General features: G+C 48.6%; 1 protein-coding gene across 6 annotated transcripts in view; it reads right to left on the reverse strand.

Annotated features, from left to right (window-relative positions):
• The window catches only part of TDRKH (tudor and KH domain containing), a 2,163,439-nt gene that overhangs the window by 214,884 nt on the left and 1,927,453 nt on the right, over nucleotides 1–21,102 (reverse strand). For all 6 annotated transcript variants that reach the window (XM_069650772.1, XM_069650762.1, XM_069650739.1 and 3 more), the window contains one exon: nucleotides 18,179–18,272. In XM_069650772.1, the coding sequence (XP_069506873.1) occupies nucleotides 18,179–18,272 (94 nt within the window). The remainder of the gene's footprint in view (nucleotides 1–18,178; nucleotides 18,273–21,102) is intronic.

Raw genomic sequence — 21,102 nt, forward strand, 5'->3', positions numbered from 1 at the left:
ATGGATTCACATGCTCATGAATATTCCCCGTCATCAGACCGGGAATCCTCGGTATAGAAAAAAATCAGTATCAGTTTCGTTTCTGATCTGTCTTTCTTAGTAGTAACCAATCACTGGTCTCTGGGTCATACTGCCCTCTCCCTAAGCCCCGCCTCTGGCAGCCATCCTCAGATTTGGTAGCACGTAAAGTGGCAGTATGACCAAGTGAAGAGCCGCAGAGGGGTAGGCCGGAGGGTTCGCATGTGAATCCATGCCCGACCCATGCTGGAGAACAACAGTTACAGGTAAGTAACTTGTTCCTTCTCCAGCATGGGGTCTGGCATGGATTCACATGCTCATGAATAAGAGAATACATAGCAGTACACACAACCACGGGAGGTGGCAACAGGCTCAACATTAAGCAATACAACAACTCAACATTAAGCAACTCTTACCTCCTCACCAGGTTCACCTTAGTAGAACAGGTTGCGCAGCACTGCTTGGCTGACCCTGGACTCCTCCCTGGACTCCCGATCGACGCAGTAGAACCTTGTGAAGGTGTGCATCGACCTCCACGTACGTCGCAGCCCTGCAGATGTCCAGCAGGGGCACACCAGACAGGAACGCCGTGGTAGCAGCGTTCGCTCTGGTCGAATGGGCTCTCGGACGGCTGGGCAGCGGTCGGTTTGCCAACCGGTGACAGTGCATGATGCAGCCGGAGAGCCATCTGGAAATGGAAGTCTTCGAGAGAGCCTTCCCTTGATTCACAGTCCCAAAGTTCACAAACAGCTGTGACGTCTTCCGAAAACTCTTCGTGCGGTCCACGTAGAACTTCAGCGCTCTAGCTACATCCAGCGAGTGCAAAGTCCTCTCGGCCGGCGACAAAGGCGACGGGAAGAAAACTGGCAACACCAAGGGCTCGTTGAGGTGGAAGTCAGACGGTACCTCGGGCATAAAGGAGGGGTGTGTCCTCATCACCACCCTCATGTCATGAAAAGTCAAGTATGGAGGCTTGCAAGATAGGGCCTGGATCTCTCCCACCCGTCATGGAGGTGATGGCCACGAGGAAAGCCGTCTTCCATGACAGGATCTTCAAAGGCGCTGAATGCTTAGGCTCGAATGGGGCCCCCATGAGCCTGGACAGCACCACATTAAGCTCCCACGCCGGGGCAGGGGCCTTCACCGGCGGGAATGATCGGAATAGTCCCTTCATGAATTCTTTCACCAGGCGATGAGACCACAAGGACGCCCGTCCCGTAGTCCTGGTATATCGGGAGATTGCAGCCAGATGTATTTTGATGGAGGCGTGAGCCAGTCCAGCTTTGGCCAGCGACAGTAGGTACGGCAGTACTTGAGGGGCCGTAATCCGCAGAGGGTTAATCTTCTGTGCACGGCACCAGACAGAGAACCTCTTCCATTTATGTCCCTAGCACTTTAGAGTGGAGGACGCCCTGGCCTTTGCAAGAACCTCTCTGCAGTCGGCCGGGATGTCGTGCCTTCCAAACTCTAGTGCTGCAGGAGCCAGGCCTGCAAGTTCAGCGACTCCGGGTTGTGGTGAAGAATGGCGCCTCCTTCTCTGGAGAGGTGGTTTGCGTCTGTCGGTAGCTTGACTGGTGGGGACGTTGACAAGTCCAGAAGGTCGGGGAACCAGATCTGTCTCGGCCACGCCGGTGCGACGAGGATCATCCTGCACCGGGACCTCTTGAGCTGGTTGATGAGCCGGAGCAGCAACGGCAGCGGAGGGAACGCATAAAGAAATAGGCCATCCCAGGGGAATGAGAAAGCATCGCCCATACTACTCGGCTGGGGGAACCTGCTGGCGAACCTCCGGCACTTGGAATTTGTCGCCGTCGTGAAGAGATCGATTTGGGGTTCGCCCCATCGTCGGAAGAGTCGATCCACTTGATCCTCGCGTAGTTACCACTCGTGGCACGAGCACAGCTCCCTGCTGAGTGAGTCGGCAATCGTGTTTTTTATTCCTGCCAGATGAAGAAGCACCAGAAACATCTTATGGGCGACGGCCCAGTGCCACAGATCCTGGGCTTCCTTGGATAGGGCAGTGGACCTGGTTCCGCCCTGCTTCCGGATGTAGAACATCGTGGTGGTGTTGTCGGTGAAGATCCTCACCACCTTGCCCTAGAGGGACGGAAGAAAGGACCCGAGGGCCCAGAACACTGCGCGGAGCTCCAAGATGTTGATGTGGAGAAACTTCTCCTCAGGGAGCCAAAGGCCTCTCGCGTGAAGATCTCCGGAGTGCGCTCCCCAACCTTCCAGGGAGCCGTCCGTCGTCACCGTCACCTGGTGAGCTGGGGTCTGAAAGTCCGTGCCCACCGACAGATGGGAGCGGGTACCCCACCACCGGATCGCCTGACGGAACGTCTCGTTGAGAGGGATCCTGTCGTCGAAGCTGCCCGTCGACTGGACCCAGCGGACGTCGAGGAACTCTTGTAAGGGGCGCATCCGAAGCCTGCAAAGGCGCACCAGATAAATGCAGGAGGACATCATCCTGAGGAGGGATTTGATAGATCTTACCCTGGCCATGTCCGTGGCCAGCAGACGCTGCACCTTGCCCAGAATGGTCCTGGTCCTTTCCTCCGATGGCGAGGCCAGCCGCGCCACTGTGTCGAGCTTGGCTCCCAGAAACAGGGCGACTTGCAACGGAACCAGGTGGGATTTTGGAAAGTTGATGGAGAATCCCAGGTCGGTGAGCAGCTGGACGGTCTTCGCAGTGTGCTCCACAGCGAGCTCCCTTGTCCTTGCCCGGATAAGCCAGTCGTCCAGGTAGGGGTAGACGTGGATCCCCTGTAGGCGCAGCCGCGCCGCCACCGGTGCGAGGCACTTGGTGAACACCCTGGGTGCCGACTTCAATCCGAACGGGAGGGCTATGAACTGGTAGTGCCGCCCTTGGACCACGAACCTGAGGAACCTTCGGTGTCTTTTTAGAATGGGGATGTGGAAGTACGCATCCTACAAGTCCAACGACGACAGGAAATCGCCCTCCTCCAGCTGTCCAAGCACATGCTGGAGGGTGACCAAACGGAACTTCTGTGCCTTGATGTACTTGTTCAGTCGTCGTAGGTCCAGGATGGGGCGCCATCCTCCTGTCTTCTTTTTTACGAGGAAGTACCTTGAGTAAACTCCGGAGCCCCGAAGCCTCTTTGGGACGAGCTCGATGGCACCCTTCTTGAGCATCGCCCTTACTTCCAACAGTAGTTGAGGGACGTGATTTTCCTTCCTGGCCACGGGCGGAATGCGAGGGCACTTCTTCTGAAACTCGAGGGCGTGCCTTTGGGCCAGGGCATCCAGCACCCAATGGTCGGTGGAGATGGACTCCCACACGCTGACGAACCATCGCCAGCCAGCCTCCCACCGGGGTGCTTCGGCGGGGGCCCGACCACACGGTCGGTTCAATCTTGTTTGGAGGCCGCCTTGCCTCCTTAACCTCCCTGTCGACGACGGGCACCACCTGACTTGCTTCGTCCCCTGTAGGCTTCCTGGGACGAGGATCTTGCCGCTTGGCGGTACGTGGAGGAGCCACTGCCGGATCCCTTGGAGGCACCTTGTCTGCCTCCGGAGCTCCGAAAGGACGGCCGTCGTCGTTGGAGCACTCCCAGTGCCCGGGCAGTCTCTGTGTCTGTCTTGATGGCCTGAAGGGACTCATCAACCGCCTTCCCAAACAGGTTGTTCCCGTCGAAGGGCATGTCCAAAACCTTTGTTTGTACGTCCTGGCGGAAATCCGTGGCCTTGAGCCATCCTCGTCGTCTCAAGCAAACGCTGTTGCCCAACTGACGGAAACCGGTGTCAGCGATGTCCGTTGCCACCGTGATGGCGTGGTCCGAAGCAATCTCACCCTCCTGTAGGATTTCAAGGGCCTCAGCCCTTTTGGCGTCTGGAAGGAAGTCCAACAGAGGGGCGATTTTGAACGACTACTCGGGCTACAATAGCCAGGGCGTTGGCCGCCTTGATAGTCGTAGCTGCGGATGAGATGATCCGTTGTCCCATCGTGTCCAGCTTCCTGCCCTCGCCGTCCGGCAGGGAAGTTGATGTCGAGGCCGATGCCCCCCCAGCTTTCTTCTTTGCCGCCGCCGAGACTACCGAATCCGGGGTAGGTTACGCCCGAAGGCACAAGGGGGCAGCGTCGGAGACCCGGTACTACTTCTCATACTGGTCCCTCTTTGCCGGCGCCGTGGCAGGGTTCTTGAGGAGGGCGAGTCCCTCATCCCAGATGTCATCAAGAAGCGGTACGGCGAAGACCGTCTTCCTTTTAGCCTCGCGCCATTGGTAAAGGAACCCTTCCTTCTTCTCTTCTGGGCATAGCTGGAAGAGCTCGGATGCCCTGGAAATCATGGCATGAAAGGATCAAATTTCTTCGGGCGGGGACGCCCGAGCAGGGGGCGACATGGGAAACGTCCAGTCGTCGCCTCCGTCGTCATCTGTACCTGTCGTAGCCGTGTCCGTGCCTGTATCATCCCCGTGGGTAGTAGACCGGAGGGAAGGCAGAGCAGACCGCAGAGGTGGGAGAGGTGGCGTAGGATGCGTCATCGTCCTTATGCGGTGGACTTTCCGAAGGACCTGGCTCCGGTTCCCCCGTCGGGTCTGGCTCAGGTACCTCCGTCGGGGGGAGGGGCAACCTTGTCCTTATCTCCGAACAGAAGGACTGAATCGCTGACAAAATGGCTGCCGAAGTGTCCTGAGGCGCCGGAAACGACGGGCGCAAGGGCTCTTGAGGAGCCTTGTCGGCGACCCCGTCGCTCTCGTCGTCGCCCTAGTCGGGATCCCTCCCGATGGGCTGGGCCTCTTCCACGACTTCGATGAGCTCTTCTTCAGAGGTCATGTCCGTATCCACGATGGCCACCGGCCCCTCCCCCACCTTTTCCAACGAGGACTTTGTGGGGGTCTTCTCAATGGGCCTGAAAGACGACTCCCTCTGCGGTGGCAGGGAGACTCTGGGTCCTGAGGGCGCCTCCACTGGTGTAGCCTCCACAGGCTGAGCCAGGGCCGCGGCGACATCCTCAATCGAGGTCTTAACAGGGTGAATTAAGGCCATCGTCACCTTCTGGATGCCTGGGGCCTTCACCTTGGGGGGAGGGTCCAAGCCTCGCTTCCCCTCTGCCGGCATCTTCGAGATCGACCAGGGCCTCTCCAGAAGCTTTGCCGGGTTCTCGGACTTCCTCTTACCCGAGCCAGAGCGTTGGCTCGTGGTTGATGGCGCCGGGGAGGATGCGCCCTGCCTGGCAGCCAAGGAGCCCGACCGTTCGGCGCTCCCGGTGCCCGCAGACTCGCGGTGCTTAGCCTTTTGTTGGGCCCCCGACGCCGGGGCGCCCTCACAGGACTTAGAAGACCGCTCCGGCTTCTTTTTCTTCTTCTCGCCTGACGGGCTCTTCCCTTCCAGCCAGTTGGCGAGACGGAGGTGGTGATCCTTCATGGTCCGCTCCGACATGATCCCACAAAACGCGCAGTCCTTCTCCGTGTGCGTCTTGTCCTCATGGCGACAGTAGAGGCATAACGAATGCTCGTCCTCCTTGAAAACATTCTGAAGCTGGCATCCAGGGCAGGTCCTGAACAGCTTCCCTCGGAACTTCTGGAATCCTCCAAAAGCGCAACTCGACGAAATCTTCACCCTTCAGGGGCGTAGAAAACTCCGAAACGGATCCCTGTTGATCGGATGTAGAAACGGTGGAGCTTGAGGCTCTATTTAACCGGAAAAATTTGAAAAATCTCCTGAAAAAAAGCACGAAAACGCAGCAAAAGCTCGAGAGCTACAGCACGAGGACTCCCAACACTTGAACGTGCGGTAAAAATCTGAGGATGGCTGCCAGAGGCGGGGCTTAGGGAGAGGGCAGTCATTGGCTGGGGGCAGTATGACCCAGAGACCAGTGATTGGTTACTGCTAAGAAAGACAAATCAGAAACAAAACTGATACTGATTTTTATCTATACCGGGGATTCCCGGCCCGACGACGGGGAATATTCATGAGCATGTGAATCCATGCCAGACCCCATGCTGGAGAAAATAAAGAACCAATCACTAGGAAAAAAGGGATGGACAGCCAAAGTAACGCACTGAAAAGGGAGTCGCAGCACAGCAAAACGTTCCGACCCGTCCAGTAGGCGGAAAAACAGGAACTGGGTGTGAACAGATGGTGATGTGAGGGCAAGATGTGGGCCAGGCGTGCAGGGGGATGCAAGTGTGACGTAGGCCCTTCCCCTTCTAAAACTCTTAAAGTGACAGCTATCTTTTTCAGCCAGCTTTTCCAGCCCACCTGCGGATGCAGGCGTTCCCAACCAGTTGGGAAGGAGGGAGAGCCAGGACAACAGAGAAATGTTATTAACGAAAACGAATAAAGCGTAGATATAGGGGCAAGGAGGGGTATTGACATCATCTCAAGCAACGGTGTGAGGTAGTGCGGAAGAAGTGGGTTTGATTCAGAGGAGGAAGCCTGGTTATGCCTTACAAATGGTGTTAAACGGTATTGGGGCTAATGTCAGATCGAACATAGTTATTTATGACATCACATTGTGCATTTCTATTTCTGCATCAGTTTGTTTTATTTGATTTTGAAAGTCTGTTTTTTAAGTTTGTATGCAAACAATGTAGAGTAAAAAAACTTAATATAAAAACCATTTATTTCCTCACTAATCTATATAAAACAGCACTGAAATCCTTCCTGTAGGCATACATTTTGCATAAAATGAATAATTCATCAATTTCTCTTGTGGAGCCGACCACATATTTTCATTCACATAATTCCATTCCCCGGTGCAGGCAGTAATATTTTGATTTGTTTCCTCTGTTGAAAAATATAAAAAGCTGTACAAAGGTTTAATATACCGGGCCTCCAAGTCAAACATCATTGCAGTCAACAAAACGTGATTGTCTCCATTTCATTCACACCTGGAGAGGTTCTCCTTAGCTCCTACAATCTCCTGAGAAATCGCATGCTTCAGTTAAGACAGCATACACCTACCAATCTCATGGTTTGGCATCTCTCCTCCAATACCTTTCAACCACTATTTTACCTAGCCATACACTTTCTCCTGTATATCTCTTTTCGATATGGTCTTAAATTGCATCATTATTTGGCTGTCCCTGCCTACTAACCCCTTCCCCTTCTTATGTTTTTTCTCTCCCTGTTCCACCCCTGTCTCCAGTAGTCATAATATTGGAGTTACTTGATGTGGCACTTCTTTTCTGGAACAACTGATACAAACATATTTGTAAAGCATCTTGGTTAGAAGCAGGCGGCGGGCAGGCTCGTATGTGTCCATTGTTACCAATGTTATGTTAAGAAAATGTTACTCAACGTAGTGATTACTGTACTCCTAGTCCCCCTTTCCTCCAACTGCAACAGAGACTTTTTTTGCAACACACAGCTACATTTCCATTTAAATTTGAGGCACACAAGAATGTGCTCGCCCTCACAGACGCTGACCACCAGCTTTGCAGGTCAGTCCTTTGTCCACTCATCGGATATGGGGGACGGAGCGAGGGCCAGATTGGGGAAAGGCGAGTATACACAGAGTACAGTAGTCACTATGGTGAGTAACTGTTTCTTACTCCTGGGTCCCATCCCTTTTCCTCCATACTGAGGGGCGATGGCATATCACTGAAAACTCAGAAGATAGGACTGCTTGTTCAAATTTACCATTACCTCTGGAGCTGGCCTTAAGAGAGTACTGTTGGCCACAGCAGTTGCTTCAGTCCGGACATCATGGTCTTAAATCCCTTTTTGGGGGAGAATGTTTCTGTAAGGCGTGACAATGATTAATACAAACCATGAGCTAATTGGCAAACATTGCCTTGGATGTTAGGGAATTTAGGTTCCACCTTCCAAAAGTGGAAAATAAGGCATCCTGAACTGCTGGGTTCAGCGCATGTAAAACGTAAGTGCTCTTCTAACATCTAGACAGTGAACGGAGGATTTGGAGAAAAGGTTGGAAGGACCACCTCATTAATATGGAAGGAGAAAACGCCTTAGGAGGAAAAGCTGTGAGGGTTCTCAAAACAACCTAATCTTTGTGAAAAATAGCTTAAGCTGCAGTGGCTGAAAAAGCTTGTATTTCGCTATCCTTCCAAGCCTATCTGAGGGCCACTAAGAAGGCAACTATCCAAAACAGGAATGTCAATGCTGAGCATACCATTGGCTCAAAGGGCTTTATAGATATGAACCGACAGAACAATGTTTAAGTACTGTATAGGGTGAGGTCTCCTAACCATAGGATAGAGCCTTAAAAGAACCTTCAGAGTGCCTATGAACAATAGGATTGGAGGAAGAAAAAGACTCTTCAGTGTTCTGATAAGCTCTGATGGATGCCAAACGGAAGCAAGTCTACCCAAAAAGGCAAATTAAGCCAAAATCGAAAAGATCACACAAAAGAAGGGTTGTGTGATTATCCAATGAGGAGTGGCAAAATCTCACCCCTTTACCCCATCAATACGATTGGGTGGATTGCTTCCTCACAGCCTGAAGGACATTCAGTCAGAGATGTCCCAAGGTCAATTCCTCAATAACCAAGTGGCTAAGTTTATCAATCAAGGGCAGCAGTGGTGAACATTGCCCTGCTGTTGCTGAAGGAGGTTGTGACAGTCCAGCAGGAAAATTGCCCCACTATATGAAATGCCGGAAAACCAGAATCGGGCTGGGCAGGGGCACTATCAGAATGAGTGGCGTTCTTGGTTTTCGTTAACTTTGTTAGGACTCTGAAAAGGAGCAGAACCAGTGGGAATGCCTAGAGGAACAAAGTCACACTGAATTGTCAGAGTTTCCCAATTAATTCTGTGATTCTGCAGTAGCAGACAAAGAGACGACATTTGCAATTGGGAGATATACACAGTCATCTGGCTGCAATGAAGAAAAATGTGGAGCGATGTGGACTCCTTGATCGCCCACTCGTGATTCGAATGACAATCTGTTGAGGTGAATAGCCCTCAGTGTTGAAAACGTCTGAAAAATGGATTGCTTTGCAAGAGATCCCTTGTGAAGTAGCCCAACTCCAGATCAACATTTCCAGATGACAAAGGGGAAGAGCTGTGGTGCCCCCGTCCTGGTTGATACAGAACTGTATGTCAGTGGGAGAACAGATTGTCCTCGAAGTACTGGCAGAAATATCCATAGAGCATTGAAGATGGCTTGACATTCCAAATATATCGATGTGCTGGGTCTTCTCCTGAACTGACCATAGACCATGATACTTCAGGGAGTCTGAGATAATGATGATGATGCACTCCTCTTGGACAGGCTCCTGGAAGGGAACCCCTTTGATCCGATTCTGAGGTTTAGTCCACCAGGCCAGGTCCTGCGATGTGAAGTCTGCACACAATCGGATTGTTTGCCTGCGGACTGAGTCTGGTAGATGTAAATGTGAGCGTTCCATTTTCAAGTGAGTCAGTGGGATGCACAAGACATGCTGCCATAAAGCCCATAAACCTCTGGAACCAACAGGCACAGATGGCTTGTTTGCTTAAAATTGTACAAACTCAAACCCTTTTTCTGAGATGCATAGGCCCAACAGAAAGATCTTCACAGCGTTTAGAGTCCCATACAAACCCCATAAATGTTACTCTGAGTGGGTACAAGAATGGAATTCTTGAAATTGATGGAAAATGCTAGGTCGAACCAGGGTTCCAACAAGCAGTGCCTCCTTCTTGGAGCCTTCTCTCTCTGCCCCATTATCTAGATCGGGATATGCATGGGTTCCCCCGAGACCAAGATAGCAGACTACTGTATTCATGAGCTTGGTGAAGACTTAAGGTGTTGCATTGAGTCGAAAGGGCACATTCTGGTTTTGATAATGGTGTCTCCCAATGGAAAGTCTAAGATTTCAAGATCAGGACATGGAGATGAGCATCTTTGTGGCTCACAGCACAGAACCAGTCGTCTTGAACAACTCCCAAGATTTATGTTTGTGTGGTCACCTTGAATATTTGGTTGACGAGAAGAAGTTTGAAGGTGAAGAGTCTTAAATATAATCCTATACCTCTGTGGTCTGGGGTAACTGGCTCTATTCTTTCATGAGGAAAACATTGACAAATTTCCTCTAAAAGCAGAGTACATCCCAGCTGAATCGTAGGGCCGGGGAAGGAGTAAATGAGGGAATGTTGAGTTGATTACCCTTGAGCATGATCGGAAGGATCCAGGGGTCCCCGAAAATGGCTGCACCAGCTATCCAGATGAAGAGAGTCTGCAGCCAACTGGTGTTGAGTGGACCTGCATTACCCAGTTACTTGGGTTGATTACAAGTTGGGTGGTACGGGCAAAATGCAACAGCATTACCATATACTGCTGCATTACGGCACCGCCCAACTATAGGTTTGGCAGAAAGTAAGAGGATTAACATCCAGCACAGAGCTGGAGGTAAATCGGCAGACTTGCTGCCAAATCTTGGTGGAATTACTGCTGCTGTAATTGGCCAAAATCCCCCATGGAGTCCTATGGACTACAATGAATGGGGTCAAACACTGCCTACCGCCACTTGCAATCCGGCTGTTATATAGCCGGACCAAGTGGTGGTAAAAGTAATAGGTGGGTGGTATCTCGGCAGATCTACCGGCAAGATATCACCAAACCTATGAGCCCCAGTGTATTTTTGCATCTGCAACAGCCGAGAAGGAAGGAAGAACCTGCAAAAAAGCCTTTAAGGAGGTCCTGCCATTCTTTGTTTTGAGGGAGATGGTGATTCCTGGAAATTCTGTCTTTGAAGTTAAGAAACCAACCAAACACTCTTTGCCATGAGTCCCTGGAATAGGGAGATGGATCAAAGGGCTTTGGACAAGGTTTGGCTAGCACTGATAGTGATTTGGTTGTCTGCATGAAGTCTTCCGTGTGATAAACTCCGTGGAAGAATGAAAGAGATCCTGACTGTCAAAAGGGACATGCATAATCTGGTCTTGCACCTCATGCACTAATTTAGTAAAGTGCATATAGGCAACTCTATGCATGTCGGCTCTGACGGCCATGCCTCTGCTTGGGATGTCTATGTGGTGGACAGTCACCTCTAGTAAGTCCGGGGCTATGACTTTGGCCTCAACCCAGCCTGATTTAAAGGGTTGCTGCTTGTCAGCTGCAAGGAAGGCTGGAAGTTACCTAGCTTTCCCCACAGCCTCCAATTGCCTGCTGCCAGAAGAGCGTCTGCAGTGGCTGGTCTGAAATATAGAGGGGCATTTGAGTAAACATTGAGGCCATAGACCTCAAACTACTTGTCTTCTGTACTGAAAACGGAAGTGGAGGAAGAGGTAGTACCGACTTAGCACATACAGACGCTGAAGTCACCACTGTGCAGTGTGGCTGAGGGTGGGCGGACAGGCACAGATTTTCTGAAGGCTGATGCCTGTAGCCAGCATCCAGTTTCTTGTTGGTAGGCTGCAATGAGGTTTCTGATATAATATGGTCACCTCGATTAGAACAGTGTTCTAGATAGAAAGGCAGAATCTGTTTGAAGCCTCTAAGGCCACAACTGACTCCAGACTCCTGCAGGAGCTCCTCAGCTGTAGCAAATCCCAGGAACGCCAACAGGCTCAGCATCCTATCAGGAAAGGCCCTTGCAGAATAAGGGATATCTTCCTCTGCTTCACCCAAGTAGACCTTGTTCTGCTTTGGAAGATCTTGGGAAATCAGATCCTGTACAGTTGATTGATATGAGTCCTTATTAGCTAAACCAGTGTACAGGGATTGAATGGGCTGAGGAGCTGCCTCAGAGTCTGGTTGGCCACATTGCAGGTGACAGAGCTAGTGGAATGAGTTTTCTAATAAGGCCCTTAAAATAGTTGGCCATAGTCTTGGATTTATTGAAGGTTTGAAATATATCTTAGAACTGATCTTCCTGAGTAGCTCGAGAAGGGCACTAGGTAGATGCTGAAGGAGTCCATAACACTGTTGTCAGTTTAGATCGAATGGTTAGAGTCCACAATGCAGAGGCAGGCACCCATTAAGTTGCTAATGCTGCAGAGCCTTTGAAGGTAATGGGGCTGAAGATCAGGATGGGTATGATGTATGCCAGTCTGATGCATGCCAGTCTGATGCATGCCAGTCCGGGTAGGGAAGGAATGATACCAAAGGGACCATAGCCGGTAGAGGCATCTGAGAATCGGGCTCCTTGAAGATGTATCCGTTAGCCAGCTCACCTGGGGATGAGTTTGTGAGGGATCCTGGACAAGCTTCATAGATCTGCCCTGAAGGTTTCCTTTCCTTTGTCATGGGGTGCTCCTTTGACGCAGCCTCCCTTGAGGACCTGGTGTACTCCTTGGATGCCACCTTCTCTGTACCAGCCATTTTGTACTTCAGTGGTAATGATCCTAGAAGATATGTCCATACCCTCAGGGATGGGGGTCAATGTTACTCGTGCCCCCTCGGACCGTATTCCGGTGCTAGGCATAGATGAGCAATTGGACAGAAGGCCTCTAAGAGCCTGGACTACCTCAGTCCACCTTGGTAGGCCTTAGAGGATACAAAGAGACTCCTACCAACAGTGGGTCCCTGGAACGGAGTCAACAAGGCAGAGTGCCTGGGAAAAAAAGCACTCATGACAAGAGCGTGGAAACCTCTTCAGAGCTGGAGTCAAAAAAACTACTCTGTCAAGTAAAGGTGGAGATCTGCCAAAAAGGTCCTTCCACTTGAGAACATATTGCACCACAGGATAGGCAGGTATCCCACGCGAGTGGTTCCCTGGAGACCTCAGGCTTTACCGATAGGTGTCTTGACATAGTAAATCTCCTCAGGCAGGAGGTGCAGGAGCTAAAACCAGTGATATGCGGCATATGTTGGCTGTATGGCAGTGATGGGGAGATGAATTGGCACTTGAATGTAAAAAGTTAGAAAAGCTAACACAATGCGGCAGGTCCAAGGCAGCCAGTCCTGTCAGAGTGGTAAAAAGGACTGATGGCCAAGGCTGGTGTGCCGAGTCAGCATGGGTGAGCATGCCTCAGATTGCTTTAAACGTATGTTAGGGAGAATTCTCTGTAAGGCTAATTTCCCAAGCCTAGTGAGTCCCCCAGCAGCTTTGCTGGATTTTTGGGGTTTATTTTTTTTCTGTCTTGCTAAGAGTGAGATTCTTTTGCTCCCATTCCTAGGCATGATTTGAGGTGTTCCTTTAACTTTCCATGGGCCTCATTAGGACCCTGGCGGAGTGGGTTTCCGCCAGCGCTAATCGCGGCGGACCCGTCCGCCGTACTACGAGTTCCCTTAGCGCCATGGAGGTTTTCTCCGCCTGGTTTTACCGGGCGGAGAAAACCATGGCGCTAAGGGACCTCGTTGTTAATTACGCCGCCGTACTTTACGGCGGCGTAATTAACACCTTCCCCACTCCCATTATACCCTATGGGGCAAGAATGGGAATGGGGAAGGGTAAAATGGGGATTGGGGATTTACCGCTCCGCCAAGGTCAGCATGGGGTGGTAAATCCGCCAACCCCCATGGCGCTATCGGCGGCTTTCCGCCATGCTCCGCGGTGCATTTAGCACCGCGGATTCCGCCAGGGTCGTAATGAGGGCCCATGTGTTTTATGGGATATGGGGTCTTTTACTCCATCAGGTCTCATGTGTTTTTTTTTTATGTGGGTTACACAGCACCCTCCGTGCCGTAACCCAGGGGTGTCGTAGCGACCCCCCAACATAGACTCCATACCCTGGGAAGGGCATGTAAATTCACCATTGGCTTTACTAGTCCCAAATTATGAACAGAAACCAGTACAAACCATCATATTGTGGACGTACTGGTCGGGGCAATTCGATTGCCCCGGGGTCTGTTGTTCGAGGGGGCACGTCTCCGTCCCCCCTGATCGAGTTTTGGCTGGTGGCAGTGGATACTACTTTTTATATTCGACCGCAAATATATCTCTATGGGATTTTCCCATTGTTCAAGGCTACCAACTTTAATTATTTAATTCTTATAGCCTCGAACATACCGCCAGTTTATTTATTTAATATTAATTCACCGGTTGATATTTTTTGCCAGAACTCAAATCTAAAATGGCGTTTGTGTTCTCTTCTGTGACTCCAACCCAAGTCGAGCCCTTTGTTTCACTTTTTGGCGGGCTTCTCCACAGAAGCCTCCAAAAGTGGTGCCGCTCTGGGTACCACAGGGGGTGTGGGAGGGGGTTTAGGCACCCTGGACTGAGTTACCTTGGTAACTCAAGTCGCACTCTTGTGTGATTGGCCCAAGTGGTGAGCCGGTCGGCTCACCACTTGGCATGTTTGATTGACAGCTAGGCTGAGTGAATGGGGGTGTGCTGCATAAAAGCAGGGCTTTGGGGACTGGAACTTCACAAGTCGCCACAGGACCTAAGAATCCGAGGAGGGAGAAGCTGAGCCGACCTGCAACGACGACACCACCGGTGGAGCCCTGCTGAACCGTCTCACCACTTTTCCCGACGACAGAGGAGATCTCCAGTCCGGAGAGTCTTCCTTTGACTGGTGGGGATAACCAGTTTTACCTTCTTTTCACCTTCCTGGAACATCTCGTGGCCGCCTTGCCCATGCCAAGCACCCCGGCAACCGGAATACCACGGTTTACCACTACCGCGAAGAGAAGGGTAGTGCCTTTTAACCGGAGAACTCCGCGGCTGGTTTCTTCCCTGGCAGTGCAATGACCTTCATCTTTCCTCCACGGCGATACCTCTTCCTCGGGACGAAACACTGACTTGCACCTGCTGACAGGAACAACTGCCCCCGCTGGAGCTTCCTTCACACTTAAGGTACTGTGTCCCGCCTGGCTTCCCTTGCGACAGATTGTTCGGGGTGACAGTAAAGCCTCGACTTTCTAACCTGGGCTGGCCTGGGGCAACCTAGCTAACGTTTCCTGACTTTAATTTCATCCTTTTTGTGCGAACTATCTACAAAGACTCTTTGGGCATAACCCCCTGGTGAACCTGGACCCCTTCTGCTTGCTCTCTCCAAGAGTGGGCCTTGGAATTGACTTCCTTGCTCTCCAGTAGAACTCTGCCTATCCTGCCTTACTGTGGTTCTTTGAAGAAGTATTGAAATTTGTGTGCTTCTTTAACTCTGCCTTTTCCCCTCCCTTTCTTTACAACTTATTAAAGTGTCATCTTATGTTAAACGCTCACCTCTGTCTGCAAATAAGTGGTGTTTCTCACTAAGACTTGTCTAATAAGTGAATAGGGTTGTATATATATGATGGTGACTGTGTTGAATTTACTTACCTCGTTTTTGCTAGTGTAAATCACAAGTGTGTTTTTAAATAAATAATTATATACTTTTACACCAAAGCTCTGGTCAGTGTTTGTTTGTGCTACTGTGTCACTGTACCTATTGTGTATACTCTGCATACTGCCTAACTCTTCTTGAGGGAAGTCTGACTGCTCGGCCACAGCTACCAAGTGAATCTGTGTGGTACAGACTGCTACCAAGTGGGTTTACTGCCAAACACCTGTAGTCTTAAATCTCTTGCAGTGGTCCCTAAGGGAACTGCACAGGTTTCTGCCTAACAACGTACATGGGAAATTACCTTTGCATTATAAAGATGGCTCCAGTCCCATCCCCCTGAGATGGACTCCCATCTGTATGGAGGAAAGAGGGGACAGGAGCATGATTGGAGAATTTTAATTCCCTATTTCTTTTGTTGGGAGAATGGTATGTGCCTGTTTTTACGCATTAAACGTGGCTAGTACACTGTTTATACACAGGGGTGCTTAAAAGTAGATTTAATCCTTGTACAAAAACATTGGTAGCTTTGCAGTACCATATCATTCATTGAGATCAGATCCAATTAATGTCCAATTATTTGGACAGAAGTGCCTTTCCCTCAATGCCAGTACGGTTTCCAAAATATACCTACAGAATTTGACAGACCTACCCTTCCCTGGTGTACACCGTACATGACATCCAAGCTGCCATCTGTCAGGCTTACAGAACAAAATGTTCAGAAGTCCAAGCTTTGATCAGAGAAGATTGATTTGTTGGAGGATGTTCTACAGGATCAAACGAGGGTAATATGCTGGATATTATAAGTGACCAACAAAATATTAAGCACAGGTAGTTTGTGAATGCCTGCAGATAAGATCTCAGAGTCACACGAGCTATGACATGTTGTAGAAAAATGCAGTAATGTCCAAACCAACTGTATAAGACTGATCAAGGGGAAGCAAGTCCATTTCCACATTAGATCTGATCATCTGGCCTTAAGTGATCTAGCAAGCAAAAATGATTTGTTAATACAAGGTTGGACTGTCATCTCAACATTCTGGGTATATACTTCATTCTGACTGATTCCTGGTCTTCGTTTCCTGCGTGTGCTGGTCACACTACAACTGAATGCTCACCATGGAAGTGACTGCCACTCTATTATCTCCTATGCTTAAAGAGGTTTGCCTGCAACTATAATTTCAGCTCTGTATTCTAAAATTGTTCTTTACTGTAAGGCGAAACTCTACTCTGCTACATGATGCAACTGGCTCAACAGAGTGCATGAATGTTAACCTTTGCTGAATTTAATCATCCAAGAATGTAAATGTCACCTAATTCTGCTATTATGACTGGGTTAAAAACTGTATTCTTGTTGCCCTACTTGGACGAAGTAGAGGAGCTAGTGGGGATGAAAGACTGGGAGAGGATCCTGTATAGAAAATAAATTAGTCCCCTGATGTATCTATACATTTCCCGAGCTCCAATGGGGTACTCAGTTGACCCTCAATCTCCTTAGTTCACACACCAAATAAAATTACTTTACCCTCCAACACCCCTGCATAACAGGACAACACCTCTATTTGCCTGTGAGGGTCCACCCCGGGGTGGAGATGTACGCTGCATGGATGGGGCTCCTGAGGAAGAGTTTGCACTTGATGAGCACAACAGGATACATCAAACCCTGTGAGTGTCCACCACGGGGTGGAGATGTACGCTGCATGGATGGGGCTCCTGAGGAAGGGTTTGCACTTGATGAGCACAACAGGATACATCAAATCCTTATTCCTCGATAGTACAGAGCCATGGCCAGGGATCCGAAAAGAGGAAGCATGCAACTAGGGTTCACAAATCACTGACGATACCTGCAATGGAGAGTAAGCAGGGCATTGTTGGAGCACATCAGGAGTTGAGATGCCGGACCACCGCACAGGAGTATGAAAAAGCATCAAAGTGGGTGGCAATGAGTGCAAAGACCTGTAGCCATTTCTGCCAGACTCCAAGATGGTTGTTCGCCTTTTGAAAAGCTCTCCCCCACAAAACCAAAGGCACCTACTTAAGAAAATAACAGGTGACTTTAAAAAGGCGGCCTACTGCCTCAGATGGTTGTTGGAGGTGGAGGTAGATGGAGAGCAGAAGCAAGGTTGGGTCTTGGAAAGCAGTTAGATAGAAAGCAAGGCACAAACTGCTATACCCCTAGAAGTGCCTGGTCTTCCATCCATACCAAGCATGACACTATACATCGATAAAAGGCCTGCATCACTAGGCAGAGAGAACAAGGGGCTATATCCCTAGGAGGCCCAAAGCACCTGCTAGAGCAAGGTTACTACATCCCCAGAGGGCCAGAACTACCTGGCAGTGCAAAGAGGGTACCATTTGCCTAGGAGGCATGAATCATCTAGCAGATTGATCAGGGTACTATCTCCATAGGAGTCAGGATCAACCTGGCAGAGCAAACAGGGTACTTTGTCCCAAATCCCCTTGCGAGGGACAGGGGCACTATAAGCTTGGGATTGAGTTGTCAAGTAGCTGCTGGGCACTACATCCCTGGGAGAGAATAATATCTAATTCACGGCACAGCCAGAGCCTAGTCTCATCCAGAAAAATGGTTTCCAAGCCTTACTGGTCTAATAAAGAGTTTGAACTATATTGTTTGTGTTAAGTAATCTGTCACTAGATCACACCACCAAGAGGCTGTATTCTGCTCTTGTATCCATCATTACACTTGGGCTAAATTCTCTAGAGTCTGATGTCACCCAAGGCTAAGTTGATTAACTCTTTTCTCACTGATCAAGGACAGAGCTCCCTGTTCAGTGTTTGCAGCCCTTATTATAGCTGTTCTGATATCAAATGTTGAAAAGAACATACTGTGTTGGAGATTAACTTTGATCTCATCTATCTGGGGTCTTAAAAGTACTAAACGGGATGTACCCCAATTTTCTGCATTTTAACGCAGCCAACATGAACATGCCACTTCAAAGATAGAACACCTCAAAGCATTCTGATTTGGTGAATTAATTCCACTCCTAGCAGTTAGTTTCAAGCACACACTCTTAAACCCCATTACCTGAGAGGCTGAGACAGGACACTGTAAGCTCTTCGTCTGGGCTTGTTCTGTTGTCCCTTAGTAACACATTTAGAGAATTACCTGTGACATCCTCCTATATGTGGAAGCAGAAAAAGGGATCTTTAGCCTAGACATATAGTGCAAATGATCCAAAAGCATTACAAATAACATGCAAAGTTCAACTCTTATTCAGGGATCACTCTTACACATTTAACTCAAATAACAGATAGCTACTACATAGCTGACCTAGGATCAATATCATACACCTCAATATACTCTACACTTGGAATTTCGCACTTTGGGAAATGGATAAAAGAGAGCAGTTTGTCCAGCGGGTGAGATCCACGTGGCCAGTTTTAGCAGGTATAGTAGATCAGTCCCTTCAGCAAAGAAATGGGAGGGGGCATAGGTCAAAGGGCAAATTACTTATCTTCAATAATGTTCTTTCTAATGGATGAACTTCCTTCCCAAATGTTACTCATCTAATAAATAACTTCCAGTGCAAGTATGGCTATGGAAACACTGAGCCACCAGTGGAGCGAACTGTAATAGGTTACAAGCATTCTATGTGAGGGAAGCATTGAATGACAATCACGCTGCCTGAGCGGACAAGGAATCCACGCAATAATGATTTGCGAACCCGTGCAAAGAAGCCCACATAGCCACTTGACAGATGTCAACACAAGTACACTCCTCTGCAAGTAGCTACTAGTCCTCTGGTACCATGAGCATTAAAGTCTGCAAGTACTTCCTTTTTGTGCCAAATCGTAGCATTATGAAATGTAGAGGAGAAATCACACGTAGAGGGTATGTTTGGTAATGGAAGAAAATGGCTTTGGAAAAAGTTGCTCTGTAGGGCGACACCTCACAATCCCTTACATAAATATCAGTATTTTGGATTGGCCATATAATGCTGTGTCTTCAAGCATAGGATGAGATTACAGATGTCAAAGGTCACTGGATCCGGACGGTAATAAAGCCTAACCGTCACCATAAACAGTGTAAAATAGAAGAGACTCCAGGACTCGGCACCATCAAAAATGTGTGTATGTTTAATTATGTCACATATTCACACTTCTTGAGCAAAAGCCCATAAACGATAACATGTTTCGGCTCTGCTGAGCCTTTTTCAAATCTGGGCTACATATAATTTCACAGCAAAACATCAGAAGTGTGTTATAGTTTAGCAAAATTATGTATGATTTCAATACAAACACAATATCAGTACAAAACCAATTATGAAATCATATTGCACAGGCATTATTCCATCCTGCCGCAATACGCGTGTATCCATCACAATAAAAGTAAAAATAAAATTATAAGATGACAGAAAAACAAGGATTGGTGAGAGGGAGGATTCAAGGGTGTGGAGAAAATCACATTACGTATGCACATTATTCCAAAATCAAAGATATAAAAAAGACAGAGCAAAGGGAAGGAAAATTGAAAACAATCAATAACTTGGTTCAAGGGTAATTGGTCCATAACGGTCAACTGACCGACATATTATCCCAATGATATTTCGAGCAAGTATGCTTACCCTTAATGTCTAGTAATATATCCATAGGACTGTTGTCCCTGCAGTAATAACTGGGTATAATCCCCAATAGGAAGTTTGAAATCAAGTTAATATAGGATCAGATCTCTGGTGATATGGATATCGGCTGGGCACTAATTCTTAAAGTGGAAGTAGTTAACCTCTCTCCTCTGTGACATACGTACTAAGCATTGCAATTCCACTTGTTTCTTATTCCAAAAGTGTCCATGCACTATAACTGAAATCCCTCATCAAATGCGTTAGGTTAAGAAGAAACCCCAACACCAAGCTAATGTGTCAAATCACACATCAAATCCTAAAACCATGTTGGATTACGTGTTAATAAAAACTAACATTACCATACTACGCTCTACCTAGACCGTTGGATGCAAGTGGTCCATCGAGAGTTGCTCACGCTTACCCGATTCCTACGGACTGAAAATGTTTTCCTACGGACTGAAAAATAACACGCGTTGGCAGAGATACAGCGCCGTCTGCGTCCACCATTTTGATAACTAAGTTGTACAAAGTAGCCATGGCAACGTGTGAAGTGTCGCCATGGTGCTCCGTGTCCGACGGCACGTTGCGAAACGTCTGCCGTGATTCGAGCAATTATGACTGCCATTGTGTGTTTTTAGGCCGCCATTGCTAAATGGTTCTAACGCCCATAGAAAATGCCTTAATACCTTTCAAGTCTCTTCAAGATTCTGCTTTAACGATCAAGTTTAACCAAAATTAGCTTTCCAGGAGAAATTTTTATGTGTAAGTACATATAATTCCCGTTGTATTAAAGTCTTAATACGTGCTCTCACCCAATAATAACATGTCATGAGACTAGCAAGTATCCTTGGGTAATATCTGAGTGGAAATACATTACAATGAGACTACTACTAATTGCACCTATTATGTTGCACTTCGACAAACGAAAAACCTCTCTAAAGCTGAGCGGTACTACAGGTACTGTCAGGACTATGTTAAAATGAGCTAACACTACAAGAATGACGCCATTTCACTGTCACTGTTGAGACCTGTGACAGTCGTATTGAAATAACAGATAGCTCGTGCTTCAGCTTGTCTTAGAGCTTTTAACCCATCCCCACCCCTTTTGTTCAGAGTCACTTGTTGTAGACCAATAAATGTGATCTCGGATTTGTTATGCAGTTGATGCACCTGCTGCCAATGATCGGCTAGTGGGATCGATGGGTCCTGGCTACCAATTTTCGCCAGATGCTCACGTATTCTGATTCTCAAGTCTCTCTTCGTGCTCCCTATATAAAATTTCTTGCATGCACAAACAATACTGTAAACAAATTTAGTCTTACAATTTATCCCTTGTTCAATTGACCAATGCTTGCCGTTAATGTCTTAGAATTCAGTAGTTTGCTCA

The sequence above is a fragment of the Ambystoma mexicanum genome, chromosome 1p (genome assembly GCF_040938575.1).
Source record: "Ambystoma mexicanum isolate Mex_15411 chromosome 1p, UKY_AmexF1_1, whole genome shotgun sequence".
NCBI classification, from domain to species: Eukaryota; Metazoa; Chordata; class Amphibia; order Caudata; family Ambystomatidae; genus Ambystoma; species Ambystoma mexicanum.